The following is a 23,155-nucleotide window of genomic DNA, read 5'->3' as shown; positions in this document are numbered from 1 at the left end:
TTCATATTCTCGGGAAATGGTGACATACGAGCACTTAATTCGATTTATTTCTTTATCTCCCGTGATCAAATTTTACTATCCTTATACAAATGTTAATGGATATACATGAGCATTGCCCCTTGGGTGGACATTTATGTCAAACTGACATCAACAATTCATATGATGTGATGAGGAAGTAGGGTACACCAGGATCCGGGCATGCTTATGTATTCAGTTGCCTCAATCCAAGATCGAAATATGTTTGTTACCAAATTATAAAACTCCAACTTGTTGGACATAGGCGCAAAACAACACTAATCGCATTGAAAATGGCAACACCAAATTACAATATCAAAACCCTAAAATTAACATTTTATAAACTGCCATCCAAGTTTAACCCAAAATGTTGACTTCCAAGTAAACTCTCTGCTTCTCTGTTTCTTATTTACACATTCCTTAACATAAAACTCTACGCTATTAAAAATCCATTTCTCCTCACATAATGGCACAAGCATTAGGGTTCTCGTCATTGAACATGTGGTGAGGAGGATGAACAGATACTGGGTAACCCGGCACGTACCCGGAGTAGCCGTGCCCGTAACCGAACCCATAGCCCGGGTGCTCATATCCTGGGTAAGCGGGCATGTACCCAAATTGGGGTTGAACCATAAATTCCATCTTGCTCCCTTCCATCTTACCACCACTACCACCACCATGTCCACCATCTTCGGCACCGCCATTGCCACCTTTGTTCTTCTTTTTCCCTCCATCACCGCCGCCACCATTCTCGCCACCCTCATTTTTGCCATCTTTCTCTTTCTTAGGTGGCACAATCTCAACACTCTTCTTCAGCTTGTCCTTCAATGCCTCAGCCAAGGCCTTAACATCCATAGTCCCCTTCACTGTGACCATCTCCTTCACCTCGTCTACTTTGAACTCATGCACACCTGCAAATTACAATGCCGTCAAAAAAATATTTTAAAAAAACCATAAATTAAAACATCTTAACGCACGCCGCCTTTATAGCAACCTACCAAACAGTCAAAAATACATAAAAGGGTCATCACCTTTGGTATCGGACACGATTTTGCGAATCTTAACAATGCATCCCTGGCACTGGCATTTCAGTTGCACCTTCAAATCTGCCGTCGTTACAGGGGGCTGAATCAAAATTATTCAAATAGAAACAAGAAAATTAGTAACAAACTTTTTCAGTTTTCACATTCGAGATCAACATGTAAAACGTTTACCTCTTTGGGTTTCTTCTCTGGTTTCTTATTATTATTTTCATCAGAAACTTGATTTTTCTCTGGTTTTTTCTCCTTTTTCTCTTCTTTGTTATCATCTTTCTTCGGCTGAGGAGAAACGAGGTCAACATTCTTCCTCGTTTTCTTCACGAGTTTCTCTTTAATGGCGGCCGGATCCACAGCTCCCGTTACAGTCACTTTGTTCGAGTTGCTCTCTGTTTTCACCGTCTCCACCCCTTCCATAAAAAAACAGAGAAAACCCAGAGTGAATAACGGGAAAACCAAGCGGGAAAACAGAAATTTAAAACGTTAAAACATGAATAATACCTTGAAATTCACGAATGCATTTGAGGATTTTGAAGGAGCATCCTTCACAAAGACAATCGACTTTGAAAACGAAGTTCGAAGAACCCTTTTCCTTCTTTTCTCCTTCATTCCCTCCTTTCTTGTTTCCATTCTTTTTCTGCAACAAAGATACGAGATAAAGAGATGGTGTGTAAGTCATGAACTATAAATCTAAGGAAATGAAACGGCAAAAAAAGAAAAACCGAGATTAAAAGAGATGGGAGAAATGAAATAAATTGTTGCTTAACTGACCTCCCCCATTGTGAATCGAAAAACCCTTTTACGTTATGATGAATTGGGTTTTTTTGATGAGTGGAAAATAGGAGGAAAGGAAGGTGCAGAGAGTTGCAGTATTTAAAGACTGTGGGATGGGATGGTACTATGGTAGAGTTAAATGCTGATATGATGATGGGTGGATGTATGTATGCATGTATGTATGGATTCAAACGTGGATTGAGTGGATGGCTTATACGGGTGAGTATTATATCGTATCTAGTCTAATTAAGTAAAAGATTTTAAATTAATTGACTTGATGATAATATAATTACTATCTTATCTCTTTTTTTTAATTAATTTCATTATAGAAAAATAAAGATGAATCACTAATAACAATATTAATATAAATCGAGTTAAAATTTAATTGATATATTTTATTATTATTAAGTTAATATATTTGCTTAATTATGAATTCCTTTGTCTTAAAGTTATCATATCATTGATATATAAGTGATAACTTTTATTAAATTATTCCAAATAATATAGTTAAGATATTTTGTGGTTTTAAAGAGTTAATTGCATCATATATTTTTAAATTATGATTTTTAATTTAAACTGGTCCTTAAATTTTAAAATATTCTTATTATATCTAAATTATTGGTGTTATATTAATAAGGTCCTTTTGTTACTAAAATCATTAATTTAATCGATGAATGACACTCAGATCTTATGCAATATAATTTAAATAAAAATTTTAAAGAAAAATAAATATTGTAAAAATCTTGGTTTTGAGATTTTCAAATTGCTTTTACAGAAACTATCATTCTCTCTCTCTCTTCAGTTTTACTTTATTTTTAATTTTTAATTTTAAAAATCACGTTACAATATTTTACTTTTCTTTAAAATTTTCATTGTAACTATAAGAGTTCATGTGACATTTAATGGTTAAATTAACATTTTCAATAATGAAAAGACTTGTTGAGTGTTTTTTCGTTGTGCCTCATTGAAGGGGACAATCAAATATTTATATACATGGTTATTGGTCATGGTATTGATGTTCTTGATAGGCTTTATGCACGTAGGACACGTGTGTTGTTTTAGTTTGCTTGCTAGACTTCGTAGCCCGCCACATGCGAACTGGGATCGCAAATTCCCCTTGCAAGCCCTTCTGGCAAACCCCCACTACAAGGCTTGCACGCATCCAACTAGTAGGGCTCAACCGGGCCGTGAGTAGGTGACTGGACTTTATCTGAGTTTCAAGTTGGTGATCACGAATACATAACAAGACCTAATTAATATAACATCAATAGGTTGTGGATATAATTAAAACATATTAAAATTTAAAGACCAATTTAAAATGAGAATCATAGTATGAGAATATTTGATACAATTATCTCGGTTTTAAATTATATTAAAAGATAACGTATTCACATGCAGAGCAGTTTTCAAATTTATAAAAATAAACTCAAACCAACAATATGTTTTTTTTTTTATACTTAGTTTAGGCTCAAAAACATTATATATATTGATGAATTATTTACTTTAATTTTTATAAAGCATAATATGATTACTCAATTATTTTTAAATTTTCAAAAAGTTGAAATGTTACTAATTCAAGTGAAACAATGAACCTTTCCTTTCTTCTAAAGATATGCTGCAATTTTTTGGTAATGGCTGGTGTTTTGTTTTAGTGTCTTGGCATCTTTAGTTCATTTTGATGCTTCTCAAGGAGTCTGATTGGTCCTTGGTTGCCATGTTGTTCTTGTCTTTTGTATTTGCTTTCGTGATTTGTTCTCTTTATTGGGTTTTTGCAACTTTCATGATATTATTTTGCCTTTAATTTCAATAAACATATTCATTGTCCTAGCTCCAGTAGAAAGTTCCGCTCAAAAAATAGAATTAAGCAAAAAAAAAAAATATTATTTAGAAAATGGGTCGGGTCTTAAGTAAAGTTGTTGACCCGAGCTTGACCCGAGCTAAATTTTCAATAAAAAAATCCTGTTGTTTTTGTTGCTGTTTTCCCATTTTTTTTCCACTATTTTGCTACAATCTCACTATTATGCTGCCACTATTTTATTGTTAATATTTGAATATTGTATAACACTTGTTTTATTGTTAAGTTGTACTTCTCTTGGTATTATTTAAGTAATAAAGACTTTTTTTTAAATTTATTTTTAATTTGTTGGGAAATATTTATTTATTATTTTTGTGTATTTGGTGTATTGCATTTTTTTTAAAAATATATAAAATAAAATTAAAAAATAATATGGGCCGGGCTTAGATTTTAGCATTTTATCCAGTTCGAGCTTTGACAAAAAATCTAGACCCATTTTTCAGGTCGGATTAGGCTTGAGCTTAAAATTTTATTAGGGTCCGGCCCAATCCACAGACAACTCTATATTGGTTGAGAAAAAAGAAAACAATTCACCAAATTTATAATATACATATATATGGAAAATTAGGCATATACTGGGAGAGCCTTTTTTGCCCTGTCCTGTGACATGTCACCTGAAAATATGTTTTATATGACGCATTTTTGCCTTCTCTCTTTAAAATCAACTTAATTTCTTAATTTTCAAATAAAACAGTCTAAAACCCTAATTGTTGTTTTAAATCGTTATATATGCCTAATTTTACCATTATAGTTTCCTATTTAATTTCTAATTGATTGAAAAACAAATTAAAAATATAAAAACATGAAAAGAGATAACTTACATTAAGCATTTCCAAGTGGGCGCTACTTATGCAAAAGTAGTTATAATTTGCTAATTTAAAATCTATTAGAATTAATATTGCTTTTGTTGTTTCCACACTATAAATTAAATAATGTATTTCTAAATTATAGTTTTTATTAATTTTAAAAGATAGTTATATTTTATCAAGACAACAAAAGCTTTAAGAATTTTTTTATAAGTAAAGCTTTAAGAATTTTAAGAATTATATTTGAATCTTATTACGTGTAAATTTTGCATGATTTTTTAAATTTATTAGATATGTATTATTTGTAACTACATTTTTACTTGTACATTTAACTTCCTAAAAAATAAGAGAAACACGTAATATATGTTTTTATTAATGTTGTTAAATAATTATGAATATGTATAAAATAAAAAATATTATTACAAGCTGACCTCAAATTTGTAAAGAAACCAAGAATTTTAGTGAATTTGAAATTAATTAAATATTTATAATTACAACATGCACATTAAAATATTGATACATAATATATTAAATTACATATACAACTACCGTTGCCACTTTCTTGAAATGTAGCTCTTTCCTTTGTATCGGAAGAAGTTGCAGGTGAAAATCTTGAGATGTCACTATCGACTTGTTTTGAAACAAGTCTCACTAGGTATCGACACAACTCCAGCTTGTTCGATACAACTACCCCTTTGTTCCGACACAACTCCTTTGAAATCTTTAGAGTCCTAATTATCTGACTTGTATCGATACAATTTAACAGTTATATCGATACAAATCCTCCAAACTTGATATAATTGATTTTATGAGGATATTTTCAAAGTTCAAGCTCATGAAACATATTTTTAAAATATGTTAGTTGAAATTACTTAAAATAATTTTATAAAATTTTATCATTAATTTTACAAATTTGATTTATAAAAAAAAAAGGCTGACATATATTTAAGATGAAAATTTCACTATTTTTATTAAACAATATTTTAAATGATTTTATTTATAAATAACTAAAAAATTTTGAATTTTATAAACAATATTATTTAAAATTAAAATTCACATGTATTAAAATAATGTTAAAAATATAAATTGTTAATTATAAATTAAAATTTAAAATGATTATTTTTATAATTAAAAATTGTTTAAAGTCAATAACTATTATTTAATAAATAAATAACATTGTTTAAACATCGTTTAAATTTTAATTAAACACTATTTTAATGTAATAATTTTAAAAATTGTAAGCAGTTAATAAATATGATTAATCTAACCAATTCCTAGAAATAAATAATTTAAATAATGTGAATAATTTAAGTAATGAACAAATAATTAACTAATCTATATCCAACATAACCTAAATAATTAAAGTAATCAAAATAATAAAACTAAACAAAATAAACCAAGAAACTAAATCATGTAAATAATCAAATCTTAATTTACCTCATGAAAAAAAAAATCAAAGAAATAGTTAATTGAGTCTGAACTCAATTGATATCAGTATTATTGTCAGTACAAGAGGACGTGGGTTCAAGTACTTTAAAGTGCATTATCTTTCTATTTAAAGGTTAGAAAGGGGTTACAAATGATAAAAATTTATAATTAAATTATTGTTAAAAGAAATTTATTAAATCAAAAAATAAAAATAAAAAGAAGTACTTTCTCCTTCCATGAGAACTAAAAAACCAACATTCAGTTTCTCTTTGAAAACCTGAAACTACATTCCTTTTCTTGATCATTTTGTTTGATTTTCATAATTTGGAGAGTCATATCTATACTTGATCATGGGTCATGCTGGGATGATACAAAATTTTAGGTTAAAATTTTTAGTTTGGTTCGAAAAATAGGCCTCAAATTCTACTCAAATTGGATCCAAATTAAAAATGTTAAATCTAAATCCGACCTGACTTCCTTGTATTTAATTTTTTTAGATTATTTTTATATAAAAATAATTTTTTTAAAACAATACATTAAATGCACTAAAACATATAAATAAATATTTTCCCACAAAATTAAAAATACATTAAAAAAACTTTATATTTAAATAACATTAAGATAGTTGCAAGTAACAACTTTATAATAAAATGTTAGCGAAAGACAATTGATTCAAGTTAGGCTTGGACAAAAAAAAAATCCTACTTGAGGCCTGAATCATTTAGAAAATAAATATTATTTTTTTGTTCAAATTCATTTGTCAAGCCTATATTTTTACTCAAATCTTACCACTTTTCGAATGAATTTTTGGACTTTAACAAATAACCCGACTCATGACCAGATCTATTCATCACCTTCTACTACTTTTAATCCTGGTGAAGTACCAAAGTCTTTAAAGGCTACTTCACATTTACTTTTTTTTTCTTTAAAGGCTACTTCACATTTACTTTTTTTCTTTTTAAGGATTTTTTCTTTTGAGATTTTCAAATGGAAAAAAAAAAAAAAAGATTGTTACTATTTCGATTTTTCTAAACTAAATGGTTTTCTTTTCATTTTTTTGGCTTTCAACTTTTCTAAGATTCAAGGTGTTGGTGTTGTTTAAAAAATGAAAAGGAAAAACCTTTTAATAAATAAACAAATTTATAAAGACATGTTTGGATGTTTCAATTCCAGATTTTGTGTCTACAATTTGGTTCATAAGATTAATCTCACAGGATTCGAAATTTGTATTTTCTTTCTAAACGTTATTTTACTTTAATTTATTAAATTTTCCCAAAATTATTTGAATGTGTGCAAAAGATTTAAGCATAAATAAATAATGCAAGAGTAATCTATGAGCGATTTTCTATTGTGTTAAAGAAAGGGTTTAGATAATTGAAGTGCAAAGTGACAATGTTATTCTGATTGATATTATCAGCAATGATTATACAGTAGATAATAATCTTTCAGAGGTACAACTCATCTATTATTTACTTGTGAAAGGTTGGCAAGTTAAATTCCAACATATTTCAAGGGAACAAAATAATGTTATGAATTGGGTAACGAAAATGACTACAGGAGATTTAAACACAATTTACACTTTTACTGAATATGGTATTTAATTTCTTCGAGAACATATTTCAAAATGATATTGTTCTCGTCCTACAATTTCGAATTTTGCACTATATATTAGGTAAAAGAAGGGATAGAAATGAAATGGTAAAATTTGTAACAGACTATGCTAATGCATTTATTTGGGAATAATTTATAGTTTAATTTTAATGGTATAATGATAAATTTAGTTTTTAATGTTTACATCTTTTTCAAATTGAATCTTATTCTATTTTTGAGCTTTTAATTTTTAAAAGAATCAAATTTAATTATCAACATTTCAAAAACATGATCAAATTATTATTTTTTAATAGAAATACTGATTAAAATATTATATTTTTAAACGCAGATGCCCACATGGCAATCTATATAGGGGATATTTTTAACATAATTCCCCTGCAATTTTAGTGTTGTGCAATTACGTCCCTACATGCGATTCCAAATTGATTTATTTAAAAATAATATTTTGAGAAAAATTAATTGTGTACCGAGATAGCAAAGTAGAGATTTTGCTTGCTTTGCTAAACTCAATTTTTTTGTGTAAAAGACTGGGCTTGAGCTCTTTAAGATAAGTGGATCAACGAAGAACTAACGGCCTAATTAAGTAAAGCCGACAAAAACTGGGAAACATGATCATGCCATATTCACATTGCGAAAAACTTAACGATTTAGTAAACATTTTCCGTTAAAAAACCAGTAAATCTACTCTAACATGAAATATTAAGGGTTAAATTATTTAAAACAAATAAATTATAATTAAATTTATCAAATTTACATAAGGGAAATTAAAAAAACTTTAAAATTTATTTCCAACTTTTATTATTACGACACAAAAGCATTATATCTAAAATCATTTTTAAAAGCACTTTATAAGTAAAGTTTTGTATATCATTTTCTTTGGTAAGATGATCAAGCATTTTTTGGTAAGATGGTCAAGCATTTGATTTTTCGTTCGAAGCTTTTTAACTTTAATTTTAATTAATAAATATGTTTTCAAGATATTTTATTTTTATTTTTAATTATGTTTCAATTATTAACTCTTCTATTATATAAACAAAATAGTAATTATATAATGACAATATATTTTATATATCATTATACTAAAAAATTAATTAATAACTTATTTATTTTTATAAATAAAAATAAATATGTAATTATATAACGAAAACATCTATATATTTTATATATATCATTATGTAAAATATATTTTATTTTTTAAAATATTAAAATTTTTGATAAATTTTTATATATAATTTCTATATGTAAAATATTTATTTTTTCACTTAAACTGTGAATATGATGAATTCTAATATAATAAAATTAAATTATTATTTAAAATATCATTTCTTTTTCACATTTTCACAAAGTTCAAGGTAGCAATCGCCTCAAAGAAGATCGTCATAAAAAAGTCTACTCAAACTATTCCTCCAAACCGTTCGATTCCATCATTAAGCACCAATGCATATTCCTCCAAACCGTTCGATTCCATCATTAAGCACCAATGCCCTTGCTTTTCCCTATGGCACTAGGCAGAAGACAAAACCTCTTTTGGACAAACTTTTTCAATGCTTAGTGACAGTCCATTTTTTTATGCTTCCTCACCTACTCATGATCCAAAAGAAATTTTGACTTGATTTTAGGTATTTAAGTCATGTTTTAGGCAATCTATTCCCGTTGCTACGACATTCACTAATCAATGTTGCAACATTGGGCAATTTTGATCTTAGTGTCATGACACTACAAGTCAGTGTCATGACATTAGAGCCATTGGAGTATTTTGCTCCCAATATCGTGACACCCAATTTTCAATGCTACAACACTAATAATATTTATCCTGATTTGCTCCGAAAAGGTCCCAAATGACCTCAAAATGCAACCAAACTATAAAGAAATCCTAGAGATGACTCAAATAACTTCAAACAAACTTAAATATGTTATTATAAAGTGTTCAACATAATGCTTTAAGTTAAGTGAGCTTTGTGCTCATATGTGATATCCCTTACTTGAGATATATTAGTTTAATCTAAGGGGGTGTTCCACCACGTTTCAATTGCGAAATGGTCATTTAGTGTCACGTCATTTTCCATAACGGCTTGGGTTAAACTAGTGGGCAGAATTATTCCACAAGCACCAAATTCAGTACAAAAAAACCATATGTACCACATTAAAGAAAGTTGTTCAGTTTTGGTACTAAACAACATATTAACCCTTGTAAAAAAATGATATATAACATCTTTTTGGAGCATTGGTTGAAATTTCTTTTTTAATACCTCAATGTTTTAGGTTTCAAGTTTCAACCTTGGTATTGTAATATTTTTTTTAAAAATTATATAAATTATTAAAAGACACAAATAATCTTATAATAATATTTATTATTTATTAAAAAACACTTTAACTATTTTTATATGAGTTTGTGCCCTATTAACTTGTAACACCAATTCCAATAGAAATTTTATTATAATATTACTATTAGAATTAAGCTGTAACTCAATTTATGGTTCTAAAACTAAAAATATATATATAAACAATTTTATATTAATATGCATATATTTTTATAACTAAACAACGAAATTAATCATTTGAATAAGCTTGAACTTTAAATTTCTTTTAAGTTTGATTTAGCCCATAGAACACCTCTAATTATTCATTGTCACTATAATTCAAAGTGAAGTAAATAATCATTTATGTGATAAAAAATTTATTAAAATTAAATATAATAAATTATTAATATATCAAAAATTTTTAAAGGTAAATAAATTATTAGAAGTACTAAGGATTATTTGAATGGACATTTACCTCCAATGTAGTGTGTTTAATTTTTTTATCTCATGTTAAAATATTACTACAATCTAATTTCACTGTCGTTACTATTTTTACACTAATAGTATGTAAACACACTTTCCATTCAAAATGAACCTAAATCAAATAACTAATAATAAGCTCCATTTGCAATTGCTTTTAGATAAAGTGAGATTCAAATCTAAAACTTGGACCTCAACCTTTGATTGAAGCAAACCTCATTCTAATATATCAAATATTTGTTTGCAATTGAAAGAGAAAGAGAGAATATTTATGGAAGATTTCCTCCACTCCACCAATTCCTTTACCTTTTTGACTTTTTCCTATTATCACAAAACCTCAAATTTCAAGCCCACGAGGCAACTTTGTGAATTTGCTGACGTGGCAGTTTACGATTAGTAGGGACCCCAATGCCCACGTGATCCCAAGAGTTGCATCACGTGGCCTAGGAGGTACCAGCCTCTGCTGGTAACTGGTTCATATCATAGGACACACATATATAAATATAGGTCTAATTTTGGTTTTAGTCTCTATATCATACTAAAATTTAGTATTTAATCATTTTACTATAATTGTGCATAATTTATTCTTTTGTTTTTATAATGTTATTAGTAAATCTCAATAAAAAGCATCATTAGATATTATATTAAAGTGATGATGTGTGTGTGCTTAAATAGCCTTAAGCATTAGGCTAACATGTAAGTCTATTATTTGAATATGGTTAATTGAATTTTCACATAGTCTTGATTGTATGATCCAATATCAATAAAAGAATTTACTAGACATTAATTGTGTGATTGAATAACAGTATAAAAAGTCCATTTCATTACTTTAACCATAGCCATTAGCAGAGGAAGAGTTAAATCTAAAAAATTAGCATAGTAGAGGGGGTAAAACTAAATTAAACCTATAAATATATAGTTTGCTTCAAAAAGGCATTAATAATGGAGGCTTGGCTTGTGCTTATCAAATCTTTATCCCTTCATAATTATCTTCCTTAATAGTTTCTCTCATTTGTCAGATTTATAACACTCTAATTTGCCTTTGCCCTTTGATTCTTTGATTCTTTCTCTCCCATTATAAATACATATACATTGATATATACAGTTTTGCGAGGTCTGGCTGGCTTGCTAAGATGTAGCCTTAATCTGCATTTGCACCTGCACCTTCTTGTTTTCTTCAGTTTGGTTCAGCTTCAGAAACTAAAGCATGACAGTCTCATGGCAGATCATGTGTTTATAGCGGTGAAGGAAGATATATTGGAGAGTACAAAGAAGGTGCAGATGTAATTGCAGGTGAATGCCACTTCTACCATGGAAGCTAGCTCCAGCTCCTATCATATATATATATGTATGTATTTATGTTTTTATTTCCATTGTGTGATTCTTAAAGAAGGGCCAAAAGGGCTTTTTAAGTTTTTCAGGTCTTCTTTAGATAAATAAAGATCCTAGCAGCAGCCGTGGGTAATATACTAATGAAGCTTTGAAGAGGTTCCATTAGAATTTACAACATTTCTATTTTCTAGAGCTTCTTAAAATAAGGGTGATCTTAGATTAAGATGAATTTTTTAAAATCCTTCTATATTCTCTCAATTAAATTTAATATGAAATTAAATCAAATCTTTAAATGGAATAGAATTAAAAGCTTTACTTAACAGACATTAAACTCAACCAAGTATACATGGTGATATACATCACTGATTTCCTAAGCTTTTTAATGGGTATTTCTTCCCTCCATCTATCCCTTTCTTTGTCTTTCTCTTAACCTTTGTGGTCCTCCATCTTCTTATAAAATATTATACGTTGATTACAATTACTTGTCAGTCTTTGTATTTATAGAACCTCATGATCACAAACCTCCAAAAGGGCTTGAGATGTTAGTATTTTTCATCTTTGGTCTTTAACCCTAACTATCTATGATATGCTGAATAAATAGTTTAGTATCCCTTTGCAATTTATTATAAAAATATAATATGTTTAAATTTATCTAAAAAATATATGATGAGTTTTAGATTATTTAAAAAAATATAATAGTTTTGTTCTCTCTAAATGATTTTATCATGTCAGATGACATGTTTATTGTGCGTGTGACATATGTCACGCTTCATAATCTTTTTAGAAAAAAAATTGGATTTGATTGTTGCATTTTTGTTTACGGTAAAACCACCATGTCTAGTGACAATTTCACTTAAAAGTTCACACATGAAAATTCAAGCAAATATTATTAATTTTAAAATTTAAAGTGTAACATGTGTCTCATACATAACAAATCTGAAAAAGATTGGCTATACACATGCATATATATGAAGCCTGGTTTTTACCCAGATGTGCAGAAGTGCCCCCAAGCCTTTTCCTTGTTTAGCTCCTTCACTAAAATTTTCAGCTGTTGTTTCCTTTCTGGTTCTCAATCAACTTTACTGCATTACAGAGGTTGTCAGTTTTACAAGATAATGCATAGCTAATAATCTTTTTACTTGAGAGATGTGGCTATCCGTTGTAGCGTGCTTTTGAGTTGAGTTCATTGTTTTGAAGTATGTTATGTGTTACAATGAAAGGTAAGCAGCTATACACTGTCATGGTATAGGATCTTCAGAGGTTATAATTATGTTTCTTCCATTGCTCAAGGAAGGACATTTAAAGAAAATATATGTTTGTAAACAACAAGGATGGCTACAACTCGTATTGCAACAATGGGTTTTTTGAGTGTGTTTTGTTTTGGGAATAACTTTCTTTCATTAGTATTTACTGTCTCATTCTCAGGTTTTTCAGTTGCTGGCAGGTTCCCTAGTTTTTTTGAACATATTTAAGGCAAATTTTAGTAAATCTTTATATTGCCTCTTGTTTTCTTGTTGCTATGATAAATAAAGTTCAGATATTGCCTATGTAGAGTTTTTCACACAGGAAGAGAAACAGATCTATTTTACTTGGATAAAATATGAACCTCTTGTTGAAACTGGAGCAACAAATTAATAAACCCGAATAAAGTATGTGTTAAGTTTCAATCAAATGATCCATGAAACAAAGCAAAGAAATTTTGTGTTTGAAAGCTCAAAACAGAAGCAAAATCGGATGAACAAATTGAGAGAACAAGTTGGCTATGCTTGATACTTGAAAAGTTCAAAATTACATGTATATAAGTAGATGAATTACATTGGTAAAAAACAAAGCTTGTTTGTGCAAGTAAATAACCTGTTAAATCAGCATAATGACTTCCTAAACAGCTACTAAAACAACTAAGTATCTAACTAAACCTTAGCAAATACAAAAGGTTACATTGAAACAACAAAAGTCAACTGTCACATGGACATGCCAATTGGATTACTCCTTGGACAATAGCATGCTTCAGGTGTGATGCTTGTGTTGAAAAGTCAACAAAGGTAGGAAGCAACTTGTTAAAAAGGTGAAGCAAGTTGCACCGAATGTTGAAAAGTTGAATGGGATAATTGCAATTTTGGTCCCTAATTTTTTAGGCCATTTGCAAGTTAGTCCCTGAACTTCAACTATAAATAGGCTTTTTCATTTTTCATTTCAACGATCCCAACCAATCTTTCTCTCTTAGTTTTCTCTCTTCTCCCATTTGAGAATTCTTAAAGAATTCTATTTGTTTGTAATATTTTGGAGATAGTAAAGTTATCATCGGTGTTAGTGCAGGGGCGTAGGTATAATTTACGAACCTCGTTAAAACTCTTGTGTTCTTTCTTGTCCTATTTTTCTTTCAATATTTGAGGGTATAATAGTAGTATTTAATTGTGCTATTAAATTACTATAAAAGGGATATTCTGACTAAGGAAAGACTTGGTATTTAAGAGATCCTTGTGATCCACCTCTTTTCCCAGGAATTGAACTTTGTGTGATTTTTAGTACAATAATTTACACGCTTCGACCCTATTGAAACAACAAGTGGTATCAAGAGCGAAGGTTAATCGTAGTATGCTCTGTGGTTGCGCTTTAAACGATCTTCCACATCGAAAAAGATTTCCTTAGGTATATTGAAAGATTATGGAGAAAGCGGTCGGTGTAGGAGCTTCAACATCGTCCATGTGGACAAGACCGACAATTGCAAATGCAAGATTGGCGTGGAGATCTTTGATGGCACGGGCCATTTTGGTATGTGGCAAAGTGAGGTTCTAGATGCCCTTTTTCAGCAGGGTCTAGACATTGCCATTGATGAAGAGAAACCAGATGATGTACAGGAGAAAGATTGGAAGGCGATCAATCGGTTGGCATGTGGCACAATTCGATCATGCCTTTCTCGAGAGCAGAGGTATGCTTTTTCAAAGGAGACTTCTGCAAATAAGTTGTGGGTGGCACTTGAAGAAAAATTTTGAAGAAAAACAGTCAAAATAAGCTCCACTTGAAGAAAAGACTTTCGCTTCACTTACGTCCCAAGTACCACAATGAATGATCACATCACCAAATTTAATCAGTTAGTCACTGATTTGCTTAATTAGGATGAGAAATTCAAAGATGAAGGTTTGGGTTTTATGCTTTTGGGGTCAATTTCTGAGGAGTTTGAGTTCCTAGAAACTACTCTACTTCATGGCAGGAGTGATATATCTCGGCGAAAGTGCATGCGGCCTTATACGATTATGAACAGAGAAAGAAGGACAAACAGAAAAACTCAATCAGAGATACAGAAGCTTTAGTAGTCCGAGGTCGTTCATACACTCGGAAGAAAACTCAAAAGGGAGATCAAAGTCAAAGTCCAGACTCGGGAAAGATGAATGTGCCTTTTGTCATGAGAAAGGCCACTGGAAGAAAAATTGTCCAAAGCTGAAGAATAAGGGAAAAGCTGCTGTAGATGCTTGTGTTGCAAAGCATGATACCGTGACTCGAATTATCCTTTGGTTGCATCATCATCGTCGTTCCATTCGGATGAGTGGATATTGGATTCGGGTTGTACCTATCATATGTCCCCTAACCGGAGTGGTTTTCGATTTAGTAGAACTAAATGGAGGAGTTGTTTATATGGGCAATGACAATGCTCTGAAACTGTTGGGATAGGTTCAATCCAATTAAAGAATCAAGATGGATCAACCAGAGTTCTAACTAATGTTCGGTACGTGCCCAGTTTGAAGAAAAATCTCATCTCATTGGGAGCCTTGGAATCCAATGGTTCAGTTATTACTATGAGAGATGGAGTTTTGAAAGTGACATCTGGCGCACTTGTGATATTGAAGGGCATCAGGAAAAATAACTTGTATTACTACCAAGGTAGTACAGTTATTGGAGCAATCATTGCGACTTCCTAGTAACAAAGAATTGGACTCAATGCGGTTGTGGCATATGAAGTTGGGACATGCGGTGAAAAATCCTTGCAAATTTCGCAAAGCAAGGATTGTTGAAAGGTGCAAAGGCTTGCAAATTAAAATTTTGCGAGCATTGTGTTCTGGGAAAGCAAAGAGAGTGAAATTAAGACTGCTATCCATAATACAAAAGGTATTTTGGAATATGTTCACTCGAGATGTGTGGGGCCTTCCAAAACACTTTCGTTGGGAGGAAAACACTACTTTGTTACTTTTGTTGATGACTTTTCCGAAGAGTTTGGGTGTATACCATGAGAACTAAGGATGAAGTGCTTAGAGTTTTTCTTAAATGGAAAACTATGATCGAAAACCGACGGCAAGAAAATCAAGCGGTTTAGAACGGACAATGGAGGCGAATATAGAAGTGATCCGTTCTTCGATGTGTGCCAAGAGTATGGTATTGTTCGACACTTCACGTTAGGGATACACCATGCAGAATGGAGTGGCAGAGCGTATGAATCGAACACCGCTTGGAGAAAGTTCGATGTATGTTGTCCAATCTTTGGGTTGGGCAAGCAATTTTGGTGAGGTGTGACATCGCCGCCATCTTGTTAATCGTTTGCCATCATCTGCATTAGAAAGAAAAACTCCTATGGAGGTATGGTCCGAAAACCGCTCTGATTATGATTCCTTACATATGTTTGGATCCACCGCATATTACCATGTGAAGGAGTCAAAGTTAGATCCGAGGGCAAAGAAAGCTCTCTTTATGGGAATCACTTACGGAGTGAAGGGATTTCGTCTTTGGTGCTTAGACACAAAGAAAATGATCTCAAAGAGAGATGTTACCTTTGATGAATCGCCACATTGAAAAAGGTAGCAGATAAAGATATTCAGACGAGCGATACTCCACAAGGTGGAGTGTACTCCAAAACAGTGGAGTTTGAGCAGATGGGGATTTTCCGATTAATAAGTCTAATTCTCCAGCCACAATGGAGGAATTAGAGGTTGAAGAGGTTTTGACCCAAGAACCATTAAGTACACTGAACCGATTGCTGGTTGCAAGGCCAAGGAGAGAAATTCGTAAACCCGCTCGATTTTCGATATGGTGGCCTCACGCCTTCCCGTTGTTGATGATGATATTCCTATCACTTATCAAGAAGCAATGCAAAGCTTAGAAAGTGATAAATGGAAAAGCGCCATGGATGAAGAAATGCAATCTCTCCGAAGAACAATACTTGGGAGTTGGCGCAATTAAAGAAAGGTAAAAGGGCAATCGGATGCAAGTGGGTATTCGCAAAGAAAGATGGATCTCCTAGCAAGAAAGATGTTCGCTACAAGGCAAGGTTAGTAGCTAAAGGCTACGCCGAAGGAGGAATTGACTACAATGATGTTTTTCCCTGTTGTGAAGCATTCCTCCATTAGAATTTTGTTGGCCTTGGTAGCACAGTTGAATTTGGAGCTAGCTCAACTTGATGTTAAAACGGCTTTCTTGCATGGTGAGTTAGAAGAGGAGATCTATATGACTCATTCAAGGATACAAAGATGCTGGTGGTAGAAATTGGGTTTGTAAGTTGAACAAATCGCTATATGGATTGAAGCAATCCCGAGGCAAGTGGTACAAGCGATTTGATAGCTTTATGAAAAGCGTAAGTACACAAGAAGCAAATATGACAATTGTGTGTATTTGCAAAAGCTACATGACGGATCTTTCATTTATCTACTCTTGTATGTTGATGATATGTTAATCGCTTCGAAGAGCCAAAAAGAGATAGATAAGCTAAAGGCTCAGTTGAATCAAGAGTTCGAGATAAAAGATCTAGGTGAGGCCAAGAAGATTCTCGGCATGGAGATAAGTAGAGATAGACAGAGAGGCAAGCTTTGTTTGAATCAGAAGCAATATCTGAAAAAGGTATTACAATGTTTTGGTGTAAATGAAAACACAATACATGTAAGTACCCCACTTGCTTCTCATTTGAAACTTAGTGCTCAATTATCTCCGAAAACTGAAGAAGAAAGAGAATATATGGCAAAAGTCCCATATGCTAATGCAGTTGGGAGTTTGATGTATGCGATGGTGTGTACGCGGCCTAACATTTCACAAGCTGTTGGAGTTGTGAGCAGGTATATGCATGATCCTCGAAAGGGACATTGGCAAGCTGTGAAATGGATTCTGCGGTATCTTGAAAAACCGTAGATGTTGGTTTAGTTTTTGAGCGAGGATGAAACACTTGGTCGGTTTGTAGTTGGATATGTTGATTCCGACTTTCTTGGTGATTTAGATAAACGTCGTTCAACTACGGGTATCTGTTTACTCTTGCTAAAGCCCAGTGAGTTGGAAGTCTACCTTGCGTCTCTGATGGTTGTGTCTACTACTGAGGCGTAATATATGGCGATTCTGAAGTCATTAAGGAGGCTATTTGGCTTAATGGATTGTTGAAAGACTTGGGAGTTGTTCAAAGTCACATTAGTCTATATTGTGACAATCGAGCGCTATTCATTTAGCGAAAAATCAAGTCTATCATTCAAGAACCAAGCATATCGACGTAAGATATCACTTTAAAGGGAAGTCTTTGAAAAAGGAAAATTCTACTTGAAGATTCCGAGCAGATAATCCTGCAGATATGATGACCAAAGTGGTAACAACAATCAAGTTTAATCATTGTTTGAACTTGATTAATATCCTGAGAATTTGAGCACCTTCAGGTGTATGGCGCTCGAGAGCGCATTTGGAGGCACTACAAAAGATAACTTTATCGAATTTTGGGAGTTGAAGGAAGTGTGTGAAGATGCGATTATCCTAATCAAATCTTCAAGGTGGAGATTGTTGAAAAGTCAACAAAGGTAGGAAGCAACTTGTTAAAAAGGTGAAGCAAGTTGCACCGAATGTTGAAAAGTTGAATGGGATAATTGCAATTTTGGTCCCTAATTTTTTAGGCCATTTGCAAGTTAGTCCCTGAACTTCAACTATAAATAGGCCTTTTCATTTTTCATTTCAACGATCCCAACCAATCTTTCTCTCTTAGTTTTCTCTCTTCTCCCATTTGAGAATTCTTAAGGAATTCTATTTGTTTGTAATATTTTGGAGATAGTAAAGTTATCATCTGGTGTTAGTGCCCGAGGACATAGGTATAATTTACCGAACCTCGTTAAAACTCTTGTGTTCTTTCTTGTCCTATTTTTCTTTCAATATTTGAGGGTATAATAGTAGTATTTAATTGTGCTATTAAATTACTATAAAAGGGATATTCTGACTAAGGAAAGACTTGGTATTTAAGAGATCCTTGTGATCCACCTCTCTTCCCTGGGAATTGAACTTTGTGTGATTTTTTAGTACAATAATTTACACGCTTCCGACCCTATTGAAACAACAGCTTGGTCACTTGCATGCTCGTGCATGATTGCATGGTTGCATGCATGTTGCTGCTGTAGTTGCCACCTTTGAACAGCCTATGATCTGCAATAATATTCAATGTTTCAAGCAATTCAATGAAATAATAGATTAGGGTCCCATTTGAGCTTATCAACGTGGTGATGGGGTATTTTGACACTCCATGAGACCCTGTAGGTTTAATCCAATCTCTTAACCTCTCCACTTTAGCTTCCCTTACAATAAAGGAGTCTCCGGACATTTACGAAGTCGGTGCCTTCTGTCTGGTCGTCCTTGGGCAGGTCTCATAATCATATAGCGACCGTTTAGTTTATTTTGAAATTGCTGTAATCTGCACCAAGTGTCTCAGCAATGATGTTCATGTTCCATATACATACATAAAATGCACAAACAATGGTTTACAACACAAATGATGTTTTCGAGGAACTGAAACATTTATTGATCCAATAATCTGTTGTTCGTTGTAATTTTACCCCAATAATATAGTTACAAATTTAGACAAAGACAGCTTTAACTTAACCACTAGTTTGTATTCATGCTATGTGCCTAAAACAGAATCATAGAATTTCACATTTTGGGTCTTAGTTTGGCTTTAAGTTCTCTCCTCAGGGATTTCCCTGGAATCGACTTTGGGAAACTGCTTATGGATGTGACCTTCCATAACCATTTCAAAGGTGCTACCTGCAAAGGCGAAAAACAGCTTAGGTTTTATCAGGTCTTCCTATTTCATTGGAAGGAAAAGACCACTTAAAAGTGGCTATCGATTTATTTGGATATCGTACCTGTTTAGCAATAAACTTTTGAAAAATTTCTTTGGTTAACGAACTGTTGGGCGAGCGAACAAGGTATGCAACTGGGACCTCACCAGCTTCATCATCAGGATATCTGTAGTGTGGTGACATATGTGTTAACTCTCAATGATGTCTTTACAAGGACGAACTAAGGTATTTTCCCGGATTTAGATTACGCAAACAGTTAACAATTTTCGGATATAACTTACGGGATAGTGACAGCATCCAGTATTTCAGGGTGAGATACAAGTAGACCTTCAAGCTCTGCTGGTGCAATCTGGTGAGTAATTTATGAAGCAAATCAAAAGGCTTTAGTTTAGAAGGAAGCACATTAAATCATGCACATATTAACTTTGGGATCACCACAAAGACTTATATATATAGATAGTTAAACCAGAACACTACAGCACAGGAACTGTCTATGCAACTGTAACTGTTACGTGAAAACGAGCATTCCACGTAGAACCAATTAGCAATTGAAAAAAGTTACCTGGAAACCTTTGTACTTGATCAACACCTTAATTCTGTCAACAAATAGAGATAACCGCTCTCATTGAAGTATCCAAGATCTCCGGTATGTACCCAACTCTTTTCATCTATTGTCTGTTTAGTTGCCTTAGGATTGTTGAAGTATCCTGAAAATAGTAATTGGAAATTGCAGTGTCAGAGAAAATAGCAGAAGTTATAACAGAAGTACAAGAAAATAAAAATCTATTGCAATTATACAAATACAGGTATAGGTAGATTACTATGTATTGACTAACCAATGACTGTACATGATCCCCTAATTGAATAAATGTTTCAAACTAAAGGAACGTTATGGTAAAACTTCATTTGAATGATGTGATAGAAAGCAACATGCGAGTTGGTCCAAACTAGAGGAACGTTATGGTAAAACTTCATTTGAATGATATGGTAGAAAGCAACATGCGAGTTGGATGGCATGATTGGCTGTGGATGACGAAGCCCACCACTTTCCTTTAACCATTTAACTCTTGTGCCTAGCTTATTTAACTGTTAGCATAATACATGCACCTTTACTATATCACAGATCAAATTCTTAACAGACCACAAATAAAGGTTATTATGAATTTTACTGATCTACATATGAGATGCAAAAGCTAGAAGTTATTGTTATCATATCAAAGAGGCTGAATGATTAGCATATACAAATAGCTGGATGTTATTTATACCAAAAGATCGATCTTCTTTTATTTCCACAGGAAAGAAGAAGCAAGTAACGTTACCTTGCATCATATTAGGGCCTCGAACCCATATTTCCCCTAATTGTTTTGGAGGAAGACACTTTGGATTTTCTGTACTGACTATCTGAGCTTCAATACATGGAGCAAGCAGTCCAGCTGAGCCAGTATGTCGGACACCAAATGCGGGACTCTCCATTGAGATAATCGCACAGGTTTCAGTCAATCCATAGCCCTGAAAGCAAAGAAAGCTTCTTTAGGAGAAGGCAGCTTCTCTACTTCCAAGTTATTCCAAAAATCCAAAGAATCATGACCTTGGAACAACTTCCAAGCTAATACAATTACAAATCCTACTTCATAAATGCTAACAGGCTAGTCACCATTCATTGGTTCCCATTAGAATGTTGCCCAAGGTATCAATTTGGATTGAAAGCAACAGTGACTAACACAATATGGATATTTAACTGAACATTTTTATGCATGCAAAGGACCATATCAGCTTGCAGATTTGAAATGCTTTCCCCATTAAGACAACTAAATTACCTGCATAACAACTGCTTGAGGGAACTTCTTTGCACACTCCTCCATCAACTCTTTTTCCAAAGGTGCAGCACCAGAACCAATTTGCTTCAATGAGGAAAGATTAAACTTGTCAACCACATTCTGCTTAGCCATAGCAAGCACAACAGGAGGCACAACCCACAAATGGGTGGCTCTATACTTCTCCACATTCCTCAAAAACATCTCAAAATCGAACTTCGCCATTGACACCAAAGCATTTCCTATCTGCACCTTCGCCTACACCATGACGGCCAATCCAAACACATGAAACATAGGCAAGATGCACAAGTAAACCCGGTGGATATCCCCTGCAAGTTCTTGATCCTTTGTCACCATCAAAGATGATGCAATGAAATTCCCACGTGTCAGAACAACACCTTTACTGACACCCGTCGTCCCCGAAGAGTAAAGCAGCACTGCTGTATCGGTCTGCTTGACGGAAACCAAGGGAAACTCTGTTACGTTACCCGCTATATCAAGAAGATCATGAAAAGAAAGGATTTCGGGGGTGTATTTTTACATTAAATCCTCGTTGGTTCCGTTTAGGACCAAGGGAGATCAAAGGGATGTTGAAATCCTTAACTTTGTCGAACAATTCAGGGACGGTGACAGCAAACTTGGGATTGGAATCGTTGAGTTGTTTCGAGAGTTCGTTAACAGGGTAATTGGGGTTGGCAGTTGTAGCAATGGCACCGATGGCTGTTATTGCAAAGAAACAAAGAGGGAAGTGGATTGAATTTGGAGCAAAGATCAATACTCGGTCGCTTTTGTTGATACCCAGATTTAGAAATCCATGGGAGAGCTTGATGACAGTGGATTTCAACTGAGAGAAATTGAGGGTTTCCCCAGAATCTGCATCGATGAGCGCTGGTTTGTCAGGGTAACAAGACACGTTCCTCAACAGAAACGAAACCATTGAAAGATTTGGTTCCTTGGGAAAATCTACCGGTGGCCTTAAAGACCTGTAAATCCCATCTCTTCCATACCCAGATTTCTCCATCAAAACCTGATCTTTGAGCTTTGATCCTTTCGTGATTCTTTTAGATAATGAAAAGCTGGAAGCTTGGAATGGATTAATAACAAAATAGAGTAAGGACTAACAATGTATGGAAGATCATTTGGTTGAAGAAGCAGCGGTACGTGGGGACAAGTTGACGAGAAACAACACTAACGAAAAATGACCAATATAGGATACGTGAACAAAATTAGGCAATAATTTCATGCTTTTCAACCAACAGAAAATCATGTGGATATTTTCAGAGCTTGATTTCGTTATGCATCAGACTCAAATGAGTATCAAAAGGCTGGATTTATTAATACTTTTGAGTATACTATTATTTTTTCCCCTTATTTGACAACCTTTTTCATGCTAGAAGTTTGGAAGAAAAGAAAAAGATGATTGGTAACTTCATTGAAAAAGTCCAATATTGTCTCGGTTCTCATCCATAAAAGTAATATGGAGTTCAGAGTTAAATTAATTATATTTTACTTTTTATTTAAAAAATAAAAATAAATTTATATATATTAGATTAAAAATAGCTTTTTTGTTAATTTTTTTATGGTTAAAACAAGTTCTCAACATGACACCTTACCTGTCACTATTTAATTATTTTCTCAATATACTAGTTTTTACCCTAAAATCTCCTTTCTTATCATTTAAA

At 32.7% G+C, this 23,155-nt stretch overlaps 1 protein-coding gene and 1 pseudogene across 1 annotated transcript; both read right to left on the bottom strand.

Moving 5' to 3' along the window:
* Nucleotides 1-267: 267 nt before the first annotated feature.
* Nucleotides 268-1,968, bottom strand: LOC108481963 (heavy metal-associated isoprenylated plant protein 3-like). The gene is made up of 5 exons (XM_017785067.2): nucleotides 1,824-1,968; nucleotides 1,554-1,689; nucleotides 1,230-1,462; nucleotides 1,047-1,140; nucleotides 268-926 (listed from the first exon to the last, which is right to left on the bottom strand). Exons 1-5 carry the CDS (start codon nucleotides 1,830-1,832, stop codon nucleotides 475-477), a joined length of 924 nt encoding a protein of 307 aa, XP_017640556.1. The 5' UTR covers nucleotides 1,833-1,968; the 3' UTR covers nucleotides 268-474.
* A 17,387-nt stretch (nucleotides 1,969-19,355) lies between these two features.
* LOC108482491 (probable CoA ligase CCL7) lies at nucleotides 19,356-22,935 on the bottom strand (annotated as a pseudogene).
* Nucleotides 22,936-23,155: the final 220 nt, after the last annotated feature.

Source organism: Gossypium arboreum, chromosome 1, assembly GCF_025698485.1.
Source record: "Gossypium arboreum isolate Shixiya-1 chromosome 1, ASM2569848v2, whole genome shotgun sequence".
In the NCBI taxonomy this organism is placed as follows: domain Eukaryota; kingdom Viridiplantae; phylum Streptophyta; class Magnoliopsida; order Malvales; family Malvaceae; genus Gossypium; species Gossypium arboreum.
The sequence above is the reverse complement of the archived record's forward strand: the minus strand, read 5'-3'. Positions and strand labels throughout refer to the sequence as shown.

Coding starts and splice junctions, on each gene's coding strand:
- LOC108481963 (XM_017785067.2), bottom strand. Junction 1,141..1,229: donor CAGAGAAGAAACCCAAAGAG/GTAAACGTTTTA, acceptor ATTTTGATTCAG/CCCCCTGTAACGACGGCAGA. Junction 927..1,046: donor AATCGTGTCCGATACCAAAG/GTGATGACCCTT, acceptor TGTAATTTGCAG/GTGTGCATGAGTTCAAAGTA.